The sequence below is a fragment of the Oncorhynchus clarkii genome, chromosome 13, assembly GCF_045791955.1.
Source record: "Oncorhynchus clarkii lewisi isolate Uvic-CL-2024 chromosome 13, UVic_Ocla_1.0, whole genome shotgun sequence".
In the NCBI taxonomy this organism is placed as follows: Eukaryota; Metazoa; Chordata; class Actinopteri; order Salmoniformes; family Salmonidae; genus Oncorhynchus; species Oncorhynchus clarkii.
In genome coordinates, this window is record NC_092159.1 from 15,403,965 (window position 1) to 15,428,374 (window position 24,410).

General features: G+C 43.8%; 2 protein-coding genes across 3 annotated transcripts in view; both read left to right on the forward strand.

Moving 5' to 3' along the window:
* The window catches only part of LOC139424506 (myb/SANT-like DNA-binding domain-containing protein 4), a 1,073,247-nt gene that overhangs the window by 419,386 nt on the left and 629,451 nt on the right, over nt 1-24,410 (forward strand). The gene's annotated exons all lie outside the window — the stretch shown is intronic.
* On the forward strand, nt 821-24,326 carry LOC139424477 (MICAL-like protein 1). Of its 2 annotated transcripts, none has more exons than XM_071176360.1 (16): nt 821-1,825; nt 7,890-7,938; nt 10,226-10,367; nt 10,725-10,825; nt 12,773-12,927; nt 13,170-14,164; nt 14,303-14,375; nt 14,570-14,988; nt 15,443-15,819; nt 16,003-16,128; nt 16,428-16,554; nt 20,199-20,289; nt 20,383-20,456; nt 20,690-20,804; nt 20,905-20,951; nt 21,086-24,326. In XM_071176360.1, the coding sequence occupies exons 1-16, from the start codon at nt 1,671-1,673 to the stop codon at nt 21,235-21,237; spliced, it is 3,198 nt and encodes a 1,065-aa protein (XP_071032461.1). In that variant the 5' UTR covers nt 821-1,670; the 3' UTR covers nt 21,238-24,326. The 2 variants fall into 2 exon arrangements, with proteins under 2 accessions (XP_071032461.1, XP_071032462.1); XM_071176361.1 differs by having other exon boundaries at nt 15,485-15,819.

The following is a 24,410-nucleotide window of genomic DNA, read 5'->3' on the forward strand; positions in this document are numbered from 1 at the left end:
GCACCAAAAGCCTCCATGTCAAGTCATACTTTCCTCTTTTGTTTGTTGATGTTTGTTAATATAAAATAAAACAACGTCAAGTCATACTTTCCTCTTTTGTTTGTTGATGTTTGTTAATATAAAATAAAACAATGTCAAGTCATACTGCCACATGTCAGCTCAAGACCTGCTGCTCTCATCCAAATACACAGACACTACTCACACACCATAACTCTATGTCATGCACGATCATCTCATCTTCCATGATTGATATTCCAGGATGTTTATGTCACTTTTCTACACAGATACAACAAAAAGGCACAAAGTTATATGCATTTCGCTACACTCGCATTAACATCTGCTAACCATGTGTATGTGACAAATAAAACATTTGATTTGATGTTTCGTCGTCACATGTAAAGGCTCCATCAGGAGAAAGACAGATACATTGCGATAGAAACACACCCAGTAGGCTAAAGCCTTCTGGCTGTTGCCCATGGTCTATTTATATGTTTTTTTTAATGACTCATATACCTGATCCTTCTCTGCCTCTACAAAGTGTGTTCTCAACCCTCAACCATTGATGACAGGCCTGTGTACTAACCTGCTCCTAATAGCACAGAAACTGGAAACATAAACAGCAATATGCAGTTAGAGTTTCACTTATACGAGTATTAAACTCCACAGAGAGGAGGAGAGACCAACAACATCTTCCATAAACGTTGTCAATTTGTGAGTTTGTGTCGCTGTCAACAACAGACTGAGTGTGTGTCCTGTAATTACAGTGGCCAAACAAGTTGCCAAAAAAAGTATTTAACTGCTCCCTCTAGCGGACACATAAGAGTAACGTTGTTGAATTCGTTTCATTTCAACAGCAGGCAGCCGAAGCAAGGCTTGGCAGAATGGTCGGCTGCCTTGATTACAATTAATTTGTCATTATACATTTAATTAACCATCAACGCCATCCAAACACAACTGTGCGTTTGATACATGTATCTTCTGTTTTGGCGTCAAGAAGAGAAAGAAAAAGCGCCTTGTTCTGGAGTCTGACCGGTGTAACGACACAGATGGGACTGCACCATATAACAAGCAACGACGTTTCCCATTTAAAGTTTTGGATGAATGCTTCAACATAAGAATTGTAACTGAGTTCACACGAATAAGGGACGTGTTTCATATTATTTTATTGACACGTTTCGGGTCATTGTGTTTTCCCAAGTGAAAACATGGCTAGTTAGCTTCAGCTAGCTAACTCGCTAAAAGGCTAACTGCATCAGTCTGGAGCAGGGTTGAGATGTTCGTCTAAATTTGGACCGAAGCTAGCTAATCCAGGTAGCTAGCTAGCCACTGACAACGTTTCTGTGACAAGCTGTCAAACCCATTGTATGTAGGATTATTTTTATATGGTGATTATTGATTGTGCGTGTTGGGAAAACTTAGATCGAAACTTTGATCACATTTGCTGGCGGAGTTGTGGAAACCAATGTTTCATTGACATCGCAAAGTTAGCCTGCTCGCTACCAAACGTGACTACTATCCTCGACCAGTCAATGGAATTCCGAATGAGTCATTTCGGGTGTTGTCCTCCAAAATTCGAAAAGCAGGAGGACAGCTTCTAGAATCCTACAAAAGCTGATTTCTCATCCCGCTACACGTGGGATGAGACCTATATCAAAAGGAATACAATCTGAATGTTTCCGAACATGGGGTCTTTAAAAGCACTTCAAGAATGGTGTCGGATACAATGCGAGAGTTACAACGATGTAGACATCAAGAACATGTCATCTTCTTTCCGGGATGGCTTGGCATTCTGTGCCATAATCCACCGATATAGACCGGATTTGATGTAAGTATTTAGTTAGTTTATATAAACTTTCTCCACTTCTTCCCATGCCTAAAAAGGTGATATTGTCCCTCTGAAACAATACATATTTAGAAACATAACACGCCAGTAGCAAAGAGTGGGTTTATTTAACACATCAGGGCAAAATGTCAATATTGACAAGAATTCTAAAATAATGGAACTCACAAACTCATCAAGAATTTAACAATTTGTTGCTCCAAAATACGATCACTAAGTACAATGTTTCAACGTGCTGTTACAATGTAACAACTGTTAACAACAGAACTAACGTTATCTGGGTGCTGAACTTCGATACCATAATGCGTGACTGCTGATTTCACTGTAATCTAATCCTAGCAGAACACCCGAGTACACTATGTGTTCCTGGTCAAACTCTAGGCTAAATTAACTGATCTAGTTCTTGCTTAGTTAGATAAATAAAAATCTAGCCTGTAACTAATAATAATATAATAATATCATGGGGTGGCAAGTTAGTGCTCTCAGTCAGAGCCAGACCACCTTCAGAATTATGTAGCCAGGGAACTAAGTTTGTCCTCACCTTCACAGAACTGTGGAGCGGAAACCCTTTGAACTCGATCAAGATCATGTCACTTCAACATGACACTAAATATAGGGAGGAAGTGCCCTCTAGCTTGTGTTGCTGTTTATCATTTTGGCACCAGTGTTTGTGTGCAGAAAGATATGTTTTGCTAACCTACATTGCCTTTTGCCACAACAATCAGTGTTCCACCAACAACGTTGTTGTGAGCTATTACAGCCAGCAAACCTAGGCTTGACTTGTAGTCCAGGCGTCATTGCAGAGACTGTTTCTAAGCAGCATTAGAAAGGGGAAAACCAAGGGTAAGCCAAGTGTGCTGTACGGTATCTAATGTGGGTTGACGGGTCTGGCCCTGTCTGTAACAACACACCCCTTTTCCTGTGTGGGACTCGCACACACTGCAGTCGCAGAACAAGGGCACAGTTAGGCCACAAACTAACTGCATTAAAATGATTGTGATGATGGGTTGCAAGGAGGCGGAAGATGGTAAATAGAACTGCCTTGGCTGAGAGTAGGAGTGAGCAAACAATGCCTCCCATTCAATACAGTACAGATGATTCAGGTACAACCATGCACCTCGTACTGTAACTCTGCTGTGTAAAGGAATGTCACATGTTCTGTGTCCATGTCCTGCGTGAAAACCAAGCGTGCGTGACCTATGCAGGATCTCATACACACTGCACCAGTACTACCCACTGCACCTATCCTGGCTTGTGTGTGTGACAGGACATGAGATGACACGACGTGACCTAAGCATTCAACTACTACATACAGTAGAAAGGGAGTGAGTGAGTGCAAATGACACCAGATATGTTACAATACATCTTCCTCTATGGGTCAAAGGCTGAAGATCCAGCTCTACCTCTGTCTCCTGAGCTCAGAGCTATTTGGCCAGGCAGCCTCATCAGCCGCCCAGCAGCGCTGCAGTGGCCTGGCCTCTCTGTGACTGTCTTCAGTCTGATTCAGACAGACAGGCCGTCAGGGTAATCTGCAGCAAGGGGCCTCCTCCTGCCAACCTGCATTTAGCTCTCATGCTACTCTAGCCAGTCGGTGTACAGTACTGCACAGCGATGCTACTCTAGCCAGCCGGTGTACAGTACTGCACAGTGATGCTACTCTAGCCAGCCGGTGTACAGTACTGCACAGTGATGCTACTCTAGCCAGTCGGTGTACAGTACTGCACAGTGATGCTACTCTAGCCAGTCGGTGTACAGTACTGCACAGTGATGCTACTCTAGCCAGCCGGTGTACAGTACTGCACAGCGATGCTACTCTAGCCAGCCGGTGTACAGTACTGCACAGCGATGCTACTCTAGCCAGCCGGTGTACAGTACTGCACAGTGATGCTACTCTAGCCAGCCGGTGTACAGTACTGCACAGCGATGCTACTCTAGCCAGCCGGTGTACAGTACTGCACAGCGATGCTACTCCAGTTCTTATCACTGACAGCGTTCAGCACGCCACTGTACTATACAGATGACTTATCTGACAGAAACCTAGTAATGTCATTCAGGATCAGACCGGGTCCAGTTCTTAGCACTGACAGGGTTCAGCACGCCACTGTACTATACAGATGACTCATCTGACTGAAACCTAGTAATGTCATTCAGGATCAGACCGGGTCCAGTTCTCTCTGACTGAAGTGGCTCTTGGTTCAGGGTTAATAAGCAAGGTGATTAAACAGAAGCTATAAGCCTGACCAAGGTTGGGTAGCTGCAACTTGTATTATTTCCTCAGTACCAACAATAAGCCTTATTCAGTAGATCCATCGATGGGTTCAGACAGATTGGCCCATATCAGTTATTATTCTGTCACTATTGACCTCAGTTTCATGTTATTTCGGTGCCAGACGACGGTCTCCTCGTGTCAGACGTGTTTTGTTTGATCTGTCATTCTCCCCTGCACATGACGCTAGTGGCCTCCGTATTGTCTCTCTTTTCCCCTTTTGTGTATTTCACTTCCCGTTTCCACCCTGACACGGTGTTCTCTACCCAGACACGGTGTTCTCTACCCAGACACGGTGTTCTCTACCCAGACACGGTGTTCTCTACCCTGACACGGTGTTCTCTACCCTGACACGGTGTTCTCTACCCTGACACGGTGTTCTCTACCCTGACACGGTGTTCTCTACCCTGACACGGTGTTCTCTACCCAGACACGGTGTTCTCTACCCTGACACGGTGTTCTCTACCCAGACACGGTGTTCTCTACCCTGACACGGTGTTCTCTACCCTGACACGGTGTTCTCTACCCAGACACGGTGTTCTCTACCCTGACACGGTGTTCTCTACCCAGACACGGTGTTCTCTACCCTGACACGGTGTTCTCTACCCAGACACGGTGTTCTCTACCCAGACACGGTGTTCTCTACCCTGACACGGTGTTCTCTACCCTGACACGGTGTTCTCTACCCTGACACGGTGTTCTCTACCCTGACACGGTGTTCTCTACCCTGACACGTGTTCTCTACCCTGACACGGTGTTCTCTACCCTGACACGGTGTTCTCTACCCAGACACGGTGTTCTCTACCCTGACACGGTGTTCTCTACCCTGACACGGTGTTCTCTACCCTGACACGGTGTTCTCTACCCTGACACGGTGTTCTCTACCCTGACACGGTGTTCTCTACCTCTGTGTTTCTCAGTTGAACCTTTCTGACGGGTTGAGGTTAGTTTTCTCCCACACCGTGCAGCTCACCCACCCAGGCGGTTCAACATGTCTCCTCTTTTCTCTTTATACTGTCCACGCAGCAACATCACCAACAAATATGCTGAGGACATTTGACTACATGCTGTGTTTTGTTGTTAACCACCAGAGCATGTAGCTTAAAGCAGACCATGTAGCTTAAAGCAGACCATGTAGCTTGTTGGCAGCGACAGCAAGTCCACTCACACACAGTACAGGACTTAATGGTGAGGATGGTTGACACACCGGTGGCGATGGCAGGCCCCTCATCGAAAATCAGCTTGTGAGCAGGGCAGCAATACTTGTTGGGTTAGGTTCTCAGTGCTTCCATGTCATGGTCTGCAGTGTTTCTCCCCCAAAAATGTGCAATGCTTGCAGAAGGAGTGGGTTAAGTCGGTCTGGAACTGTTGGCAGAGAGAGAAATGTGCTGTTTTTCCAGTACATTTCTTGCAATTCTATACATTTTTCCATGGAGCCGAGAGAACATTTTGCAGTGTGAAAATGAATTTCCTTCAATTATTCACATTTTGCCATGGCTGATTCTGTGTTCTTATGCCCAAACATTATAACAAAATCAATCAAGGCCCCATGTACCCTAACCCTGTGTGCCCCATCACTAATCTAGCCATGCCAAAAATACCCCCATCTATTGTTAGTAGAATTTTTGTTTCTCCCTGACTGTTTAGCTTTTATTGATTTCTTGTTCTCAAAGATTATATTCTAAAAAAAATGTGATAGGTCAATTATTTTCTACATTTTTGTTGTTGTGGCAACAACAGTTTAGCTGCTGCTAAATGAGTACAGGGGAAGCATTGCTCTGATCTGGTCTGTCGAAGCATTGCTCTGATCTGGTCTGTCGAAGCATTGCTCTGATCTGGTCTGTCGAAGCATTGCTCTGTTCTGGTCTGTCGAAGCATTGCTCTGTTCTGGTCTGTCGAAGCATTGCTCTGTTCTGGTCTGTCGAAGCATTGCTCTGTTCTGGTCTGTCGAAGCATTGCTCTGTTCTGGTCTGTCGAAGCATTGCTCTGTTGAAGCACTGAGGGGCACCTCTCCAGAGACTCCAGTGTTACTCAAGGAGGATTTGGCAGTGGCAGTTGCTGCACTTTGCACAACTTTGAGTAATAGCAGACTGGGCTGTAGCATTAGCGCTTTAGCACCAGTAGGCCTACAGCAGAGTGGCAGTGTGTGACGTAGCGCTAGGTCAGGACGACTAGGCTAAGTGCATTTGGGGCCATGGGAGTCAGATTAGGGGGAGAACAGAGCTCACTTTGTGCTATGGGCTGCCTTATACCAGTCTGTGGGCTTACTGTGCTATAGGCAGTCTCATACCAGTCTGTGGGCTGGCTGTGCTATGGGCTGCCTCATACCAGTCTGTGGGCTGGCTGTGCTATAGGCAGTCTAATACCAGTCTATTGGCTGGCTGTGCTATAGGCAGTCTCATACCGGTCTGTGGGCTGGCTGTGCTATAGGCAATCTAATACTAGTCTATTGGCTGGCTTTGCTATAGGCAGTCTCATACCAGTCTGTGGGCTGGCTGTGCTATAGGCAGTCTCATACCAGTCTGTGGGCTGGCTGTGCTACAGGCAGTCTCATACTAGTCTATTGGCTGGCTGTGCTATAGGCAGTCTCATACCAGTCTATGGGCTGGCTGTGCCCAAGGCGGTCTCATACTAGTCTATGGGCTGGCTGTGCTATAGGCAGTCTCATACTAGTCTATGAGCTGGCTGTGCTATAGGCAGTCTCATAGTAGTCTGTGAGCTGGCTGTGCTATAGGCAGTCTCATACCAGTCTGTGGGCTGACTATGCTATAGGCAGTCTCATACCAGTCTGTGGGCTGACTATGCTATAGGCAGTCTCATACCAGTCTGTGGGCTGGCTATGCTATAGGCAGTCTCATACCAGTCTGTGGGCTGGCTATGCTATAGGCAGTCTCATACCAGTCTGTGGGCTGGCTGTGCTATACCCAATTTTACGGCAGGATGTTAACTGGTGGGAACATGAGGTTTATTTCCCTGCTCCAGGCCCAGTCAACCAGCCACCTACTCATTACTGCTGTGTTGAGCCAACCTGCTGTCCTTTCATCACAGTGGGGTTCACCCATAAAACACTGTTGATGTTGATGCGTGCTGTGGCCCCATTCTCAGTGAAATATAGAGGTAACTGGTTGTGTATGGCCAAACACTGTCTGTCGTTCTGTTCGGATCCTGATGTTGTTTGATGGGCCATCACTCAAGAGTTTTCAGATCAAACCGACTAACCCCCCCCCAGATAGTTAGGCCTGTCATTACTTAGATGCACTAAGCAAAAATCGCTCCGCCATTTCCTGGTTGCTAAAATTCTAATACTTAGCCTAATTTCAGTTTGTGTGACAAAAAAACAGTCATTGTGTAGAGAATCATTGTACCATCTAAACCACTTTGAAAAATATTTTCCATAACCCAAAATATAGTATTTTCAGCTGTTTGAAGCTGGTGTACAAAACCCAAAGTAAAAGATGCAAAAACAAAACTTCAGAACGGAAGCATAGAAATAGCACTTATAGAACATATCTACCACTTCTTAGACATGCTTTCAATGGGAATCAATCTATAACTGATCTATAACTCAAATTTCTATGTGAATTTGGTCGGGTTGCCCAAAAAGTGACAGCTTTAATATGCTATATGGGTTATTTCTGGTCTGGTTAGATGCTCACCCTTTTACCTAACAATAGCAGTGTGATCTCTCATAATTTGACCGTAGTCTTGTGATTGTATCTATGATTTAGAATAGGTTATTTGTTTAGATTTTAAATGTTGTCTTTTCCCCCCCTGTCATTCTAGAGACTTTGACTCCCTCTCCAAAGAGAATGTCTACGAGAACAACCGTCTGGTGAGTCACTAGAACACATATCCCTTCTCCACACATGCAGACACACTCTAATAGCCTTGGCCTAGATGTAATGATTAGTTGTGAACCAGCTAGTGACTTCATGTTGCCGAATACAGTAATTAGCTGTGACAAGTCAGTCATGGTCGTCACTCTGGTTCCCTTCTCTGTGTCTGTGGTAGGGTATGTATTGGGTGAGTTCTGTAATGCTAGAATACAGTGTAACCAGGTGTAGGCCTACTAGTGTCTATGAGAGGGGGTAGTGTTGTTTTGTAAGGTAATAGAGATGAGTAACAGATGTCACGTGGGTGAGACAGTGGAGCAGTGTCTGCAGTTAGTTAGTCAGCTAACTATCATACATTTTCATCTGTCTGTCTTTCTATGTCTCTGTCTGTCTTTCTGTGTCTTTCTATGTCTATGTCTGTCTTTCTGTGTCTCTGTCTGTCTTTCTGTGTCTCTGTCTGTCTGTCTGTCTGTAGAGAGCATAGTTGTTTATTGGTTCCTGCCGGAGCCTGACATGTGAAGGGGGGAGGGAAGGAGAGAAGGGGGGAGCGAGAGCAAGCAAATGAGGACAGGAAAGAAAGACAGAACAGTTAACCAAAGGGAGGATATGAAAAAGAAATAGTCCTCTGCTATAGGTTTGTTTGTAGCAATCATTTAAATAACAAAGCCACATATTTGTTTATCAACAACGGCAAAGGTGCCAAAATAACATTGCCCTGATGTTGAGTAGACCTTGGTTAGCCTACTTATAGAAATCCTCAAACTGAGCTTGAGTGTTGTCTACTGAATGCTACTAGTTACATTTCTTTCCAATTATCCAAGAGCTATTTCAGGGTTGAAGCAGTTGGTGGTCGACATAACTGTTTGTTTCACTGGCAGCATGTCGGATATCTGTGAACATTTGCAGTGTTTCACTGTAGCTACAGCATTAGCCTGAGTTAGCCCGAGACAGCCTAATCCTGAACCCAAACACGCAGCATGCTAAACTAAAGCTAGGTGATTAACGTCCAATCACTGTCTACACGGTAGATTTCAGTTGTTCCCCTGCGTTTGTTTACCATTGTTTCTCAGACTTATCTGACTCCTGATAATCCTTGAAGGTTTATTCATCATGGGACGTTCTGTTTCGAGTTAATTGCCAGAGTTGATCTTGCTGCTGGGATAGCATTCAGCTCAACTACTGTCTGCAAGCTGTCGTTGTTTTGACTGAAATTACATTTGATGAATATGTCTGTTTTTCACATGCAAAAACAGCCCCCGTTCACTGGTTTGTTTAAATGTACACCGTTTGTAACAGTTTGTTTACATGTACACAGTTTGTTTACATGTACACAGTTTGTTTACATGTACACAGTTTGTTTACATGTACACAGTTTTGCATCAATTGTGGCCCTGTTTACTGAACAGCTGCCAAGTGATTGTATTATCCCCAGTGTTTTGTAACCTGATCAGCTTTGCGTCCCAAATGGCACCTATTCCCTACATATTGCACTACTTTTGACAAGAGCCAAATGGACCCTGGTCAAAGTAGTGCACTATATAGAGAATAGGCTACCATTTGGGGCAGATAACTATTAAGGCCTTCATTTCCTCAGTGGAATTTTTCATTAGGCAGATGGTTATCCAACCAACAGTATTCTGGCAGGCTGTAGCATTTAATTATGACCTGGCCGGCTGTAGCATTTAATTATGACCTGGCAGGCTGTAGCATTTAATTATGACCTGGCCGGCTGTAGCATTTAATTATGACCTGGCAGGCTGTAGCATTTAATTATGACCTGGCAGGCTGTAGCATTTAATTATGACCTGGCAGGCTGTAGCATTTAATTATGACCTGGCAGGCTGTAGCATTTAATTATGACCTGGCAGGCTGTAGCATTTAATTATGACCTGGCAGGCTGTAGCATTTAATTATGACCTGGCAGGCTGTAGCATTTAATTATGACCTGGCAGGCTGTAGCATTTAATTATGACCTGGCAGGCTGTAGCATTTAATTATGACCTGCCAGGCTGTAGCATTTAATTATGACCTGGCAGGCTGTAGCATTTAATTATGACCTGGCAGGCTGTAGCATTTAATTATGACCTGGCAGGCTGTAGCATTTAATTATGACCAAATAACACTGAGGTTTTTGAAGCAGGAGGTCAAGTATCAAAGTGTACATAGGCGCGTACACACACACACACACACACACACGATAAAATAACTGATGTCTGTTTTCACATGGTCTTTCTCCATTCTTTCTCTCCCTCCCTCCCTCCCGTCCTCCTTCCCTCCCTCCTCTAGGCGTTTGAGGTGGCGGAGGAGGAGCTGGGAATCCCTGCTCTGCTGGACCCAGAGGACATGGTGTCCATGAAAGTGCCTGACAGGCTGAGCATCATCACCTATGTCTCCCAGTACTACAACTTCTTCACCAACAAGTCCCATGGTCAGTAGTACAGCTCTTACTATTTGTCAGAAAGGCATATTTGTTCTACATATTATAGTTCTATCTGAATGTTCCACAACGATCGCTTACTGACCGGTGGTCCAGTACTCCTGGGCCTTTAGTACACAGCTGTAACCTAAACGCTTCGCTGGCCGGATGAGAAGTGGTCCTGTGTTATTAGATGCGACAGTATTACTGACAGGCCATCACTGAGTCACTACTATACGATTGCATTTGTAACTGGTCTCTCAAAAGGCCCTCTGGGTTTTATAGTGCTCTGACGGAAAGGAAAATATCTACAGTTAGCCAATGCATAAACTCAATTAGAAATTGACTGATACCATCTCCCTCCTGTAGCCAACCCCCCCTGCTTGAAGAGGTCCAGTGGTACAGGCCACATTGAGCCGGCCCAGAAGAGACCGGTGGCCCCTCTGGAAGACAAAGTGGTTGAGCCTGAGGTAAGGGCTACGATGGTATCGGGAATCAGATAATGCATGAATACATGTGGTAAAGAGGTCAATGGAATGCGACCAAAACAATGGAATTGCCATGGAAACGCGTAGGGGAAAGGGCCGTAGGGGAAAGGTCCTGAATCTCCTCATTGCCCCGCAGCAATATTAGCCTACATTTAGGCTATTGTTTATGTGTTGCTAGCTTCCAACCAGAACATTAAGCTAGCTAAGACCGACAACACAATCAAACAGACTATACGGCTACAAGTAGTGAATGGCGTTACAAACAGACTATACTAAACAAGTTAAACTTCTTACCTGTGTTGAAATGTTTTCCACACACATAGCTAGCTAGCTACGTGTAGCCTACTTGAACACCGGCTCCCCACAATTCCCCGCTGTCCCACGCCGAATAGCCTGAAGCCAAAGGGCTCTTCTCACAGGCTCTATTTCCCAACGTGGGAGCACTGCGAACCGTAGGTCGGGATTTCTGACCTGGTGTATGTTATTTCTGTATAACAAAACTCCATGACAAAGTTGCCTCTTTTACACTGGGGGTCAATGGGAAATAATGTTTTCCTTGTTATTACGTGGATATCGACTTGTAATATGCAGATATTCTGGATTTACGGATTGTGTGTATGATGTCATTCACACGATTCTAATTCTAAGCCTTACTAATTTAAACTAATGGCTGCGTGGACCCCAGGAAGAGTAGCTGCTGCTTTTGCAACAGCTAATGGGGTTCCTAATAAAATACCAAAAATACGACATTGATTTAACTTTTATTGTACATGCATGATAACTAGAACTAATGCATTGTATTTGTTTAACATAACAGGGAAACTATTTGTGCTGGTATTTTGTTATGGACAAGACTCGGACAATCACTCAAAACGTGTTCTATAAAACATTGACTGTCACAGTATCAGGTGTCAATGCTAACGTGTCCGATGCATGAATGGACTGTTGTCTGTCTATGGCATCTATTGGTGTGACCGTATGGTAGAGGTTGGGTACTAGTTGGTGTGTGAGTGTTTCGATAGAAGTCACGTTGTCCGTTACATCAACGCGGTACGGGATTGAGTAATTCTATTGACTAAATACATTTTAGTCTGAACTTATAGGATAGGCCATCTCAAAAATATGTCCTATAAGAGAGTATTGATGTGGAATATATCCTATAAGTTTAGCCTCCATTGTTTTTCTTTTAAAGATAGCCTTTGTATCCTGTCTCTCCCCTTCTTCCGCATGCCCTTTCTTCAACTTCCTCCCACTGTCCCCCCATACCGGCCTCCTCCCTTCTTCCCCCTCTTTAGACGGAAATCCACTCCTCCTCTTCTTCCTCTTCTTCCTCCTCTTCTTCCTGGCCTCTGAACTCCTCCCCTCTCTCTGGTCCTGAGCCTAGACAGTAGGATGGGGGGTGGGGGGCTAGGGGGATCAAAACCGTTAGGTCAGTCATTTTGAACTTTAACCTCTGTACATAGTGTCTATTTAACACTTGTTTTATACTACTAACATTGTGTGCCAAGTTTGAACACTTGCTGCTAACCCTTTGACTTTTAACTCAACCTAAAAACACCTGCTAGAGTTTCTTACATCACTAGTACTAGTGTTCTACTAGACTTTCCTTGCTAATTAGCGGCTGGTTTGGAACTTTACGACTTTTCCACTTAATACATATCACTTTTTAATATCAAGACAATGTTTTTCAGCGATTATAAAATACATGTAGCTAGTTAAGGCAATGACTCTAAGCCGAGGAGGCGATGGCAATATAACAGACTGGTTGTAGCTAGATAAGCAGAATGAATCCTCCACATCCTCGATCCTGACTCCATGTTTGATCTCCCTCCACCTCCCTCCCCCCTATCCTCTCCATCTCCCCCATCCCACACCCCCTCCACCTGCGACCCTCACCCCCTGGCCACCTGCCTGCCACGCCTGTGCTAGCTGAGCCTACCTGGTCCGATGGGTACGGACGGAGGGGTACAGGCGGGGGTGAAGCGTAGCACCCTCAGCAGCAGCTGCGCCGCCTGCCAGAGGCACGTCCACTTGGTGCAGAGGTTCCTGGTCGACGGCAAGCTCTACCACCGCAACTGTTTCAGGTGAACACCCGTTCAGTTACTGCATATCTGGTCTGCACAGCTACTGCTGAGTCTGTTTACTGTATAATGATTAAACACTGCTATTCCAGTGACTCAAAACAGACCGTTTATATCCTCTGTTGACATGTATTTCCAGAGTTTAGAGAAATTCAAGTGTTTAATCAATGTGCTTACCACAGGGTTTGTCAGAGCCTATGTCAGACTATAGTCTGAATGTTGCCTCCTGCTCTCCTCTCTCTCAGGTGTAGGGAGTGTAGCAGCACTCTGCTGCCTGGGTCCTACAAGCTAGGAAACGAGGTCGGCTCCCTGGTCTGCACGCATCACTTTGCCAGGTCTGCCTTAGCCAATCAGAACGGCCGACCAGACCTAAGCAAGCGACCGACAATGGTTCCATCCGTCAGGATTGGTCGACCCATGCTGCCTCAAACTTCTCCTCCTTCTGGGAGGGACCAGTCGGCAAAGACTCCGCCACCAAAAGAGACTCCGCCCCAAGAGACGCCACCAAAAGAGACTCCGCCCCAAGAGACGCCACCAAAAGAGACTCCGCCCCAAGAGACGCCACCAAAAGAGACGCCGCCACAAAATGAGACAACACAAAAAGACACTCCGCCACAAAATGAGACACCACAAAATGAGACACCACAAAAAGACACTCCGCCACAAAATGAGACACCACAAAATGAGACACCACAAAAAGACACTCCGCCACAAAATGAGACGCCACAAAAAGACACTCCGCCACAAAAAGATACTCCGCCACAAAATGAGACGCCACCAAAAGACACTCCGCCACAAAATGAGACGCCACCAAAAGACACTCCGCCACAAAAAGAGACTCCACAAAAAGAGACTCCTCCCCAAGAGGGCGTCACCAATGAGGATTACACCCCCACACCAACCAATGACTCTGACTCTACACCATGTCCTATCTCAACGACAAAAACAGACTCTTTGAAAACAGAGAACGAGAGGGAAGACGGTGCAGGAGAAAGAGAGGTCAAACCTCCACCCTCCGTTCCTCCCAACCCTTTCGATGACATCGAGGAGGAGGGGGAGGAGACTCCGACAACAGCCAAAGTCACAGCCAATGGGGTTATCCCTTCTACACCTGTCAGTCATCTAGGACTAGGGGACAGTAAGCCAGTCCCCATCCCTCGCCGCTTGTCACAGCCCTCCCCTCCACCTCGTCCCGCCCCCAGGGTCCGCCCACCCCGCGTTGACAACCTTGCGGTCAATGGTAAGTGGTCGATTTAAGGTGATTGACAGCTGAAATAAGTTAGTGCTATTTGCTACTGTAGATCCTCAATTGAACTGTGAACTGTGAACTCCATCCTAATATAAAATATATGAAAAACCTCTTGATTTTGACTCTCAGGTGATCGTGGTGAACACAGGAGATGTCTTCCTCCAGCTCCCAGACCTCGAGAAAGATCCCACTCCCCTGGAAGGTTCAGTATACTGACTAACCTATCTTTACTAGTCGACAGTGATTGGCCTACTTCATCTGTTTCTCTCCCAGTCTCTGTCCAGCAGTCTTTGTGTGTTAATGCATGTTGATGTTTTCATGCACTCATCTGTCTTTGTTGTTTTGTCTCCCCCCTCCCTTTCTGTTTCTGTCTCCCCCACTCATCCTGTCTCTCAGTTCCAGTCTCTCCAGCGACGCCCCCAAACCCCCTAACCCGCCCTGGCTGGCCCTCGTCCAATCCCAAGAACCCAAGAAGAAACCAGCACCTCCCCCTCCCCCTGGAGTGGCCACACCCCCACACATTGGTTCATTATCTTCTCTAAAAGGGGAGGGCTCCAGACCACCCACGCCCCCTGCACCCGCCAACCCCTTCGATGAGGAAGAAGAGGAGGTGGGGTCAGGGGAGGGCTCACTAGGAAGTTTGGTTTCTCCCACTGTGGTGGTTAGTCATCCGTGGTACAGCATCTCCCAGGCTGACCCAGACACGCCCCCCATTGGGGGTATTTCCTCCCGCTCTGCAAGCCCCAATGGCTTCAGGTGCAAGAAACGCCCGGCGCCCCCAAAGCCTGTTCCAAAGGCCCCCGGCTCTAACTCAGGTCAGTGGGCCTTGATGGCAACAGGATATGATAGAGGTTGGTTAGAGAAGTGGTTCCCAGACCGGGGGACCTAGGACCTACCCACAGGGGGTACTTGAGAAGACTTATCAGACCATAGACTGCCTGGTAAAATGTACTTCAGGGGTCCTCTGGGCAGAGCAAAATTCAGTTGGTGGTACAGTAACCAAAAAAGGTTGGGAACCACTGGGTTAGAGCATTGGACGAGTTGTAGCCACTTCACCTCAAATCATGTCGATCATGTGTCTTGTATGTCCTGCACAGCGCTGTGGTTTTGTTGTTGTCATTTTGAAAGTTACCATTCGATGTGTACACATGGATGTTCACAATGTTTTTCTCTCCATCCTCCTCCCATCCAACTCTACTTTGTTTTCCATTTCAACTTCTGCTCCTTTTTTCTGTTTTCTGATATCACTTCATCCCTCTATTTCTTCAGCCCTTCCTCACTCCCAGCCCTCCTCTTCCTCTCCCTCTCCAGCTATTAGCATAGAGAGCCTATCCTCTGCCTCCGACCATAGCTCCTCCCACCCAGCTTCCCTAGGGGGTGGGGCCACAGGCGATCAGGACAACCCTTTCACCAAGAGCGTATCAGAGCCCTCCATCTGTGGGCCCTGTGGTGGTTTCACCCCCACCCCCTCCACCTCAGCCAATCGCCTCTCTCCGAGCCCCTCCCCTCCTCCCCAGCCAGCCAATCCTCGCTCTGCTCCGGCCACTCCGCAGAGCAATCGGAGCGCCAGGCCCCCGCCCCCAAGACCTCCAACGACACCCAGCCCCCTGGCAGCAACAAGTGCTATCCCAGTTCCTCCCCCCAAGGTAAGGGATTCTGGACCTTTCATTTTTTTCACCATGTAAAAATACATGAACTGCACTAACTTCCAAGAACCTTTTAATGATACAAGATATTCAATGTAATGAGCTTTATACCTAACTAACAGATACTATGATAATGATTTAATACCTTGACATTCATCTCTGTCTTCTTCTCTCTACTTCCAGCGGACTTGTAAGGAAAACCCTTTCAACAGGAAAGCCTCTCCCTCCCCTAAAACCAGACCCCCTAGAGGCCCTCGCCCCGCCCGGCCCCCCGCCCCTGGACACGGCTTCCCCCTCATCAAACGCAAGGTGAGATTGTGAGGACACCACAGTCAGCTAAAGTTTGTAATTCAATGAGTCACTCGAGGATTCAGCATCAGACAGTCCGAGTCTTTTTTTTTTATGGAATGTGGCGACAAGCCAGCAACAGTCTACTATTACTGCTATTACCATAGGCAACTGTATTGTTTATAGTTTGACTAGTGGCACTAATGTTTTCAAATGAACAACTCAATCTGGATGTAAATAATGTGAACTGTACCATATTGTATTTTTTTTTAAAGATTGCAGTGCTAGTGTGTTTTGTGATGTGTGTGTGTGTTGTCCAGGTGCAGTCAGACCAGTACATCCCAGCTGAGGACATCCATGGAGAGATGGGAGAGCTGGAGAAACAGCTGGATGAGCTGGAGCAGAGAGGAGTGGCTTTGGAGAGAAAACTACGCGATAACCCCAATGGTAAAACTATCATATAAACCTCTCAAGACTAGTCTTATGATATAGGGAGGTTGCGTGGTCCCAGATTAAGCCTACCCCTGGACGAAGAAGCATGTTCAGTTGAGAGTCTCTATAAAAATGTTTGGTCCAAATCAAATGTTATTGGTCACAGACACGTGTTTAGCAGATGTTATTGCGGGTGTAGCGAAATGCTTGTTCAAAATCCTGAGGCTGCATTCTCAGTTCAATAGTAAATAGTGTAATCTTCAGGTCAATAGTCTAATAGTCAGGTCAATAGTCTAATAGTCAGGTCAATAGTCTAATAGTCAGGTCAATAGTCTAATAGTCAGGTCAATAGTCTAATAGTCAGGTCAATAGTCTAATAGTCAGGTCAATAGTCTAATAGTCAAGTCAATAGTCTTAATAGTCAGGTTAATAGTCTAATAGTCAGGTCAATAGTCTAATAGTCAGGTCAATAGTCTAATAGTCAGGTCAATAGTCTAATAGTCAGGTCAATAAATCAAATCAAATTTTATTTGTCACATACACATGGTTAGCAGATGTTAATGCGAGTGTAGCGAAATGCTTGTGCTTCTAGTTCCGACAATGCAGTAATAACCAACAAGTAATCTAACTAACAATTCCAAAACTACTGTCTTGTACACAGTGTAAGGGGATAAAGAATATGTACATAAGGATATATGAATGAGTGATGGTACAGAGCAGCATAGGCAAGATACAGTAGATGGTATCGAGTACAGTATATACATATGAGATGAGTATGTAAACAAAGTGGCATAGTTAAAGTGGCTAGTGATACATGTATTACATAAGAATACAGTCGATGGTATAGAGTACAGTATATACGTATGCATATGAGATGAATAATGTAGGGTAGTAGTAGTCTTAATAGTCAGGTCAATAGTCAGGTCAATAGTCTTAATAGTCAGGTCAATAGTCTTAATAGTTAATAGTCAGGTCAATAGTCTAATAGTCAGGTCAATAGTCTAATAGTCAGGTCAATCGTCTAATAGTCAGGTTAATAGTTAATAGTTAATAGTCAGGTTAATAGTTAATAGTCAGGTCAATAGTCTAATAGTCAGGTCAACAGTTTAATAGTTAATAGTCAGGTTAATAGTTAATAGTCAGGTTAATAGTTAATAGTCAGGTCAATAGTTAATAGTCAGGTCAATAGTTAATAGTCAGGTTAATAGTTAATAGTCAGGTCAATAGTTAATAGTCAGGTTAATAGTTAATAGTCAGGTTAATAGTTAATAGTCAGGTTAATAGTTAATAGTCAGGTTAATAGTTAATAGTCAGGTTAATAGTTAATAGTCAGGTCAATAGTCTAATAGTCAGGTTAATAGTTAATAGTCAGGTCAATAGTCTAATAGTCAGGTCAATAGTCTAATAGTTAATAGTCAGGTTAATAGTTAATAGTCAGGTCAATAGTCTAATAGTCAGGTCAATAGTCTAATAGTCAAGTCAATAGTCTTAATAGTCAGGTTAATAGTCTAATAGTCAGGTCAATAGTCTTAATAGTCAGGTCAATAGTCTTAATAGTCAGGTCAATAGTCTAATAGTCAGGTTAATAGTCTAATAGTCAGGTCAATAGTCTAATAGTCAGGTCAATAGTCTAATAGTCAGGTTAATAGTCTAATAGTCAGGTCAATAGTCTAATAGTCAGGTCAATAGTCTAATAGTCAGGTCAATAGTCTAATAGTCAGGTCAATAAATCAAATCAAATTTTATTTGTCACATACACATGGTTAGCAGATGTTAATGCGAGTGTAGCGAAATGCTTGTGCTTCTAGTTCCGACAATGCAGTAATAACCAACAAGTAATCTAACTAACAATTCCAAAACTACTGTCTTGTACACAGTGTAAGGGGATAAAGAATATGTACATAAGGATATATGAATGAGTGATGGTACAGAGCAGCATAGGCAAGATACAGTAGATGGTATCGAGTACAGTATATACATATGAGATGAGTATGTAAACAAAGTGGCATAGTTAAAGTGGCTAGTGATACATGTATTACATAAGAATACAGTCGATGGTATAGAGTACAGTATATACGTATGCATATGAGATGAATAATGTAGGGTAGTAGTAGTCTTAATAGTCAGGTCAATAGTCAGGTCAATAGTCTTAATAGTCAGGTCAATAGTCTTAATAGTTAATAGTCAGGTCAATAGTCTAATAGTCAGGTCAATAGTCTAATAGTCAGGTCAATCGTCTAATAGTCAGGTTAATAGTTAATAGTTAATAGTCAGGTTAATAGTTAATAGTCAGGTCAATAGTCTAATAGTCAGGTCAACAGTTTAATAGTTAATAGTCAGGTTAATAGTTAATAGTCAGGTTAATAGTTAATAGTCAGGTCAATAGTTAATAGTCAGGTCAATAGTTAATAGTCAGGTTAATAGTTAATAGTCAGGTCAATAGTTAATAGTCAGGTTAATAGTTAATAGTCAGGTTAATAGTTAATAGTCAGGTTAATAGTTAATAGTCAGGTTAATAGTTAATAGTCAGGTCAATAGTCTAATAGTCAGGTTAATAGTTAATAGTCAGGTCAATAGTCTAATAGTCAGGTCAATAGTCTAATAGTTAATAGTCAGGTTAATAGTTAATAGTCAGGTCAATAGTCTAATAGTCAGGTCAATAGTCTAATAGTCAGGTCAATAGTCTAATAGTCAGGTCAATAGTCTAATAGTTAATAGTCAGGTTAATAGTTAATAGTCAGGTTAATAGTTAATAGTCAGGTCAATAGTCTAATAGTCAGGTCAATAGTCTAATAGTCAGGTCAATAGTCTAATAGTTAATAGTCAGGTTAATAGTTAATAGTCAGGTTAATAGTTAATAGTCAGGTCAATAGTCTAATAGTCAGGTCAATAGTCTAATAGTTAATAGTCAGGTTAATAGTTAATAGTCAGGTCAATAGGCTAATAGTCAGGTCAATAGTCTAATAGTCAGGTCAATAGTCTAATAGTTAATAGTCAGGTTAATAGTTAATAGTCAGGTTAATAGTTAATAGTCAGGTCAATGGTCTAATAGTCAGGTCAATAGTCTAATAGTTAATAGTCAGGTTAATAGTTAATAGTCAGGTCAATAGGCTAATAGTCAGGTCAATAGTCTAATAGTCAGGTCAATAGTCTAATAGTTAATAGTCAGGTTAATAGTTAATAGTCAGGTCAATAGGCTAATAGTCAGGTCAATAGTCTAATAGTCAGGTCAATAGTCTAATAGTTAATAGTCAGGTTAATAGTTAATAGTCAGGTTAATAGTTAATAGTCAGGTCAATGGTCTAATAGTCAGGTCAATAGTCTAATAGTCAGGTCAATAGTCTAATAGTTAATAGTCAGGTTAATAGTTAATAGTCAGGTTAATAGTTAATAGTCAGGTTAATAGTTAATAGTCAGGTTAATAGTCAGGTCAATAGTCTAATAGTTAATAGTCAGGTCAATAGTCTAATAGTCAGGTCAATAGTCTAATAGTCAGGTCAATAGTCTAATAGTTAATAGTCAGGTTAATAGTTAATAGTCAGGTTAATAGTTAATAGTCAGGTTAATAGTTAATAGTCAGGTCAATAGTCTAATAGTTTGATAACTCAATAGTCCATATTTGTATCTATAGTATAATATTATCCATATTCCTGTTCTAGATGAGGAGGAGGAGACTTTGCTGGTGGACTGGTTCACTCTGATCCATGAGAAACACCTGCTGGTGCGCCGCGAGGCTGAGCTGGTCTACACGTACGTACCAGAGCCTCACCAGAGCCTGTGCTCATTGGCCCATTTAGCAGCTGTCTCTTTAAGATTCTCACACAATTTATTTCCTCTTGACAGGGCCAAGCAGCAGAACCTGGAGGAGAGGCAGGCTGATGTAGAGTATGAGCTGAGATGTCTTCTTAACAAGCCAGGTATGTGATCTCACTTCCTGTTTGTGAATGACATCATAGAGCACAAGGCCCTTGCAGCTACCCGGGATGGGAGGCTTGTTAACTAAAGTCCTGTTTCCATTACATTTTTCCTTCCTTCCTCTTTGTTGTTGGACTGAATTCACTGAAATGGAACGGGGTCCAGAAAAGAATCCACGTTTTAAGTCACTGCGTTACTCTTCATTCATCCTCCTCTTAATCCCTCCATCTTGTAGAGAAAGACTGGAATGAGGAGGACAAGGGCAGGGAGCAGGAGCTGATGACAGAGCTGGTCACCGTCATCGAACAGCGGAACCAAATCATCAACAACATGGATCAGGACAGGCAGAGGTAATCAATCACCTATCATCTCCTGTCTGAGCTCATCTAGAGCAGGATGGGCTAGTAGATGTCTGTTTTTTTTGGTGATCTTACTGTGCTTCTCCAACAGGGAAGAGGAAGAGGATAAGCTGGTGGCGACCATGTTGAAGAGAAAGGGTAAGACGAGACAAAAGCTTCATGTTTTGTTAGAACTCTCCCTTTCATCTTCCTTTCCGCTCAAAGTATTCACGCTTCTCGTCCATGTGTCCGTCTTCCCCCTCTCTTCTTTCTCCATCTCTCCCTTCCTCCAGACTTCCAGAAGGAGCCAGCAGCAGAGGGCGAGCAGCAGCAACAGAAGAAGAAGAAGAAGTTCAAACCCATGAAGGTTCTGAAGAGGTTGAGTGTGAACCAAGGAAAAGGTGGCAGCCCACGCAAGGAGATGGCAGAGAAGGACAAGAGCTGAACAAGGGAGGTGGATGATGGATGGAAGAAAAGGAAGAGGGATACCATCCTTTACAGGGGGACATATCAGATGGAAAGAGCAAGGAAACGGCAGATGAAAACAAAACACAGTGAGAAGGAAAAACAACCCAGGATTCTCACAGCTATGTGAAAGACTGTAATGTGTGCAGCCTGCAATTTGCTCCTCCTTCCTCTTACTGTAGCATATCCTTCTAATCGCTCCTCCCTACCAGAGTATGTGAGCAGAGTTAAGCGGTTGGAAATCCGGCTCGTGCTGGCGATCCACCTCTTTTTCAACTGCTCCGCTAAAAAAAAACTTCTGCGCTCGCAGGGGGGAAAAATGGCCGCTCCAAATTCGCTCCATTCATTAAAATCACAATTTAACCAACACCCATCTATTTTTGTGACTACCTTGACTTACCATTTGGTATTCAAGTAATTGAATAAACAAATACGTTGGAATATGCCAAGCCTATTTTTTTTTTTAGCATGTGCATATGGTAAGTACACCATCATGCTTTGGGATGCGTGTCTTTTCAGATTCCACGATTTGATTCTTTAGTTGTGGACGCTACATCGCCGCAATCCCTCTCTTGCTCTTGGTCCTCATCTTGTAAGTCACCGTGATTTAGCACCTGTGGGTTTTAGCAGTTTCTTTATGAAAATATTTAGTGAACTCCATGACAGTAGCTAAAGTAAGGGGCTATAGCAGCACACAAGTAGACTACAGATGCATGCTGGGCCGGGCATGCCCTGAGCTGGTGAAGTGAGCGCTACTGGAACGAAATTGGAGCGGGCGAGAAGGCCGACGCTCTAGCCTTTGACAATCTCGCTCCAAGGCTCCAGTCAAATTGGGATCGCTCCACTCCGCTCACATACTCTGTTCCCTACTGTAGCTCCTCGCTCTACTCCGCTCACATACTCTGCTCCCTACCGTAGCTCCTCGCTCCACTCCGCTCCCATACTCTGCTCCCTACCGTAGCTCCTCGCTCCACTCCGCTCACATACTCTGCTCCCTACCGTAGCTCCTCGCTCCACTCCGCTCACATACTCTACTCCCTACCGTAGCTCCTCGCTCCACTCCGCTCACATACTCTGCTCCCTACTGTAGCTCCTCGCTCCACTCCGCTCACATACTCTGCTCCCTACTGTAGCTCCTCGCTCCACTCCGCTCACATACTCTGCTCCCTACTGTAGCTCCCATGATGCTCTTTCAAATACAGCCACTCCAATGCGTTCTGTACTGTGTATATATTTGAAGTTGCCTTTGTGTGAAGAGAAAGTTAAGAGAACTCAACTGCTTTAAGACTAAAACCTTAAGAAACATCTGAAGACTGAATTGAAGAGGAGGTATATTTTCTGTAGCTTTGCGGTTCAGCGCAAAATGTGGTTTCTTCTGTCCCTTTTCATTATTACTTTGAACATTGTGACCCAGGCCTTTTTTAAATGGGCTTTTAACAAAGATATAAATACTATGACTGCAGGTTTCTTACCATTCATCAGTCTCTTATCATGGTAGAAACCAAGGAAGAACACTCCCTCATCTCCTGCTTATTCAGTGGTCCTAAGGTTTCCCCTTTGTTCATGGACGCTGCGTATGTCTCATTGTCTGTAGATTGGATACAGAACGAAGAGTTGTGTGTCTGTCGGTTGTCTGGTTTGAGTCTGTGGTACTTCTGAACTATTGTGAATCTTTTTTAAAAGAGGAACCCGTTGTTGTGAGTAAATACTGCCAGTTAAGATGGAGTAATGACAACCCAAATAGGTACTCTAGCTTTTAGCGAAAAGGTTATTTCTTAACTAGCTACTTACCATGTTTTCCAAATCACTGACTATTGTACTGTAGATATTATATTGGACAGTAGATATTATGTTGGATAATCACGGGTCTGAGAATGAGACATAAGACAGACAGGTAAGAAATAGTTCAGATGGAATGTAAGTAATGACTTGAAACAAGGAATTTAAAGCAGTGTATTTGACTAACATAGTTGTATCATGACAGGTCACTGACTTAATAGTATTACAGAATCTGACCAGATTTACAACCGAAACAAGTGTGAACAGTTTTAGGGGCTACATTATACAATAAGGATATATGCATGCAGTGAGTGTACAAAATTTTAAGAACACCTTCCTAATATTGAGTTGCACCCCCTTTTGCCCTCAGAACAGCCTAAATTCGTTGGGGCATGAACTCTACAAGGTGTCGAAAGCTTTCCACAGGGATGCTGGCCCATGTTGACTCAAATGCTTCCCACAGTTGTGTTAAGTTGGCTGGATGTCCTTTGGGTGGTGTCCCATTCTTGATACACACGGGAAACTGTTGAGCGTGAAAAGCCCAGCAGCGTTGCTGTTAACACAAACCGCCACTTAAATATTTTCTTGTCCGTTCACTCTCTGAATGGCACACATACACAATCCATGTCTCAGTTGTTTCAATGCTTAGAAATCCTTCTTTAACCCGTCTCCTCCCCTTCATTTACACTGATTTGAAGTGGATCTAACAAGTGTCATCAATAGGGGATCATAGCTTTCGCCTGGTCAGTCTAGGTCACGGAAAGAGCACGTGTTCCTAATGTTTTGTACACTCTGTGTATATAAATTCCGTAGATATCTTTTTAACAATGTAGCAAACTATTAGTACCTACCAGTTGATATCAGTTTAACTGTTTGGGAAAGTCTGCAAAATATGCAAATATTTTTAATTTATATATTTTACAATGCCTTTGTTTGTAAACGCTGTCTAATTCCATTGAGTTTTGCCTTAACTTAGAATCTGCCGTCAAAGTCGATAGTACTATGAGATCCGTTTATGTTAAGAGTGCCCTTATTTAAGTGTATTCGTCAATAAGTCTCGTTTTTGTCCGGAGTTAAACTGAATGTCTTGTTATATATTGTCTAGTACACGATCTTGTCTTCTATTCAAAATGGCTGCTTGTCTGTGTGTGTTTGTGCCTCTTCTTCCAATTTAAAAACTCACACCAAGGGCTTCTGTAGAGCTATGTTGAAACATGCTCCTAAAGAAACAACAGGATCGCATTGAAATCTGGGAGACTGAGAAATAAAACATATTAATGCCGCTAAAAAGATGTGGTCATATTTTAATGCACACTACAATGCTTTTTCACAGTTTGACAAGGATGCATCGGGGTCTTCCCAGCAACATTTGTT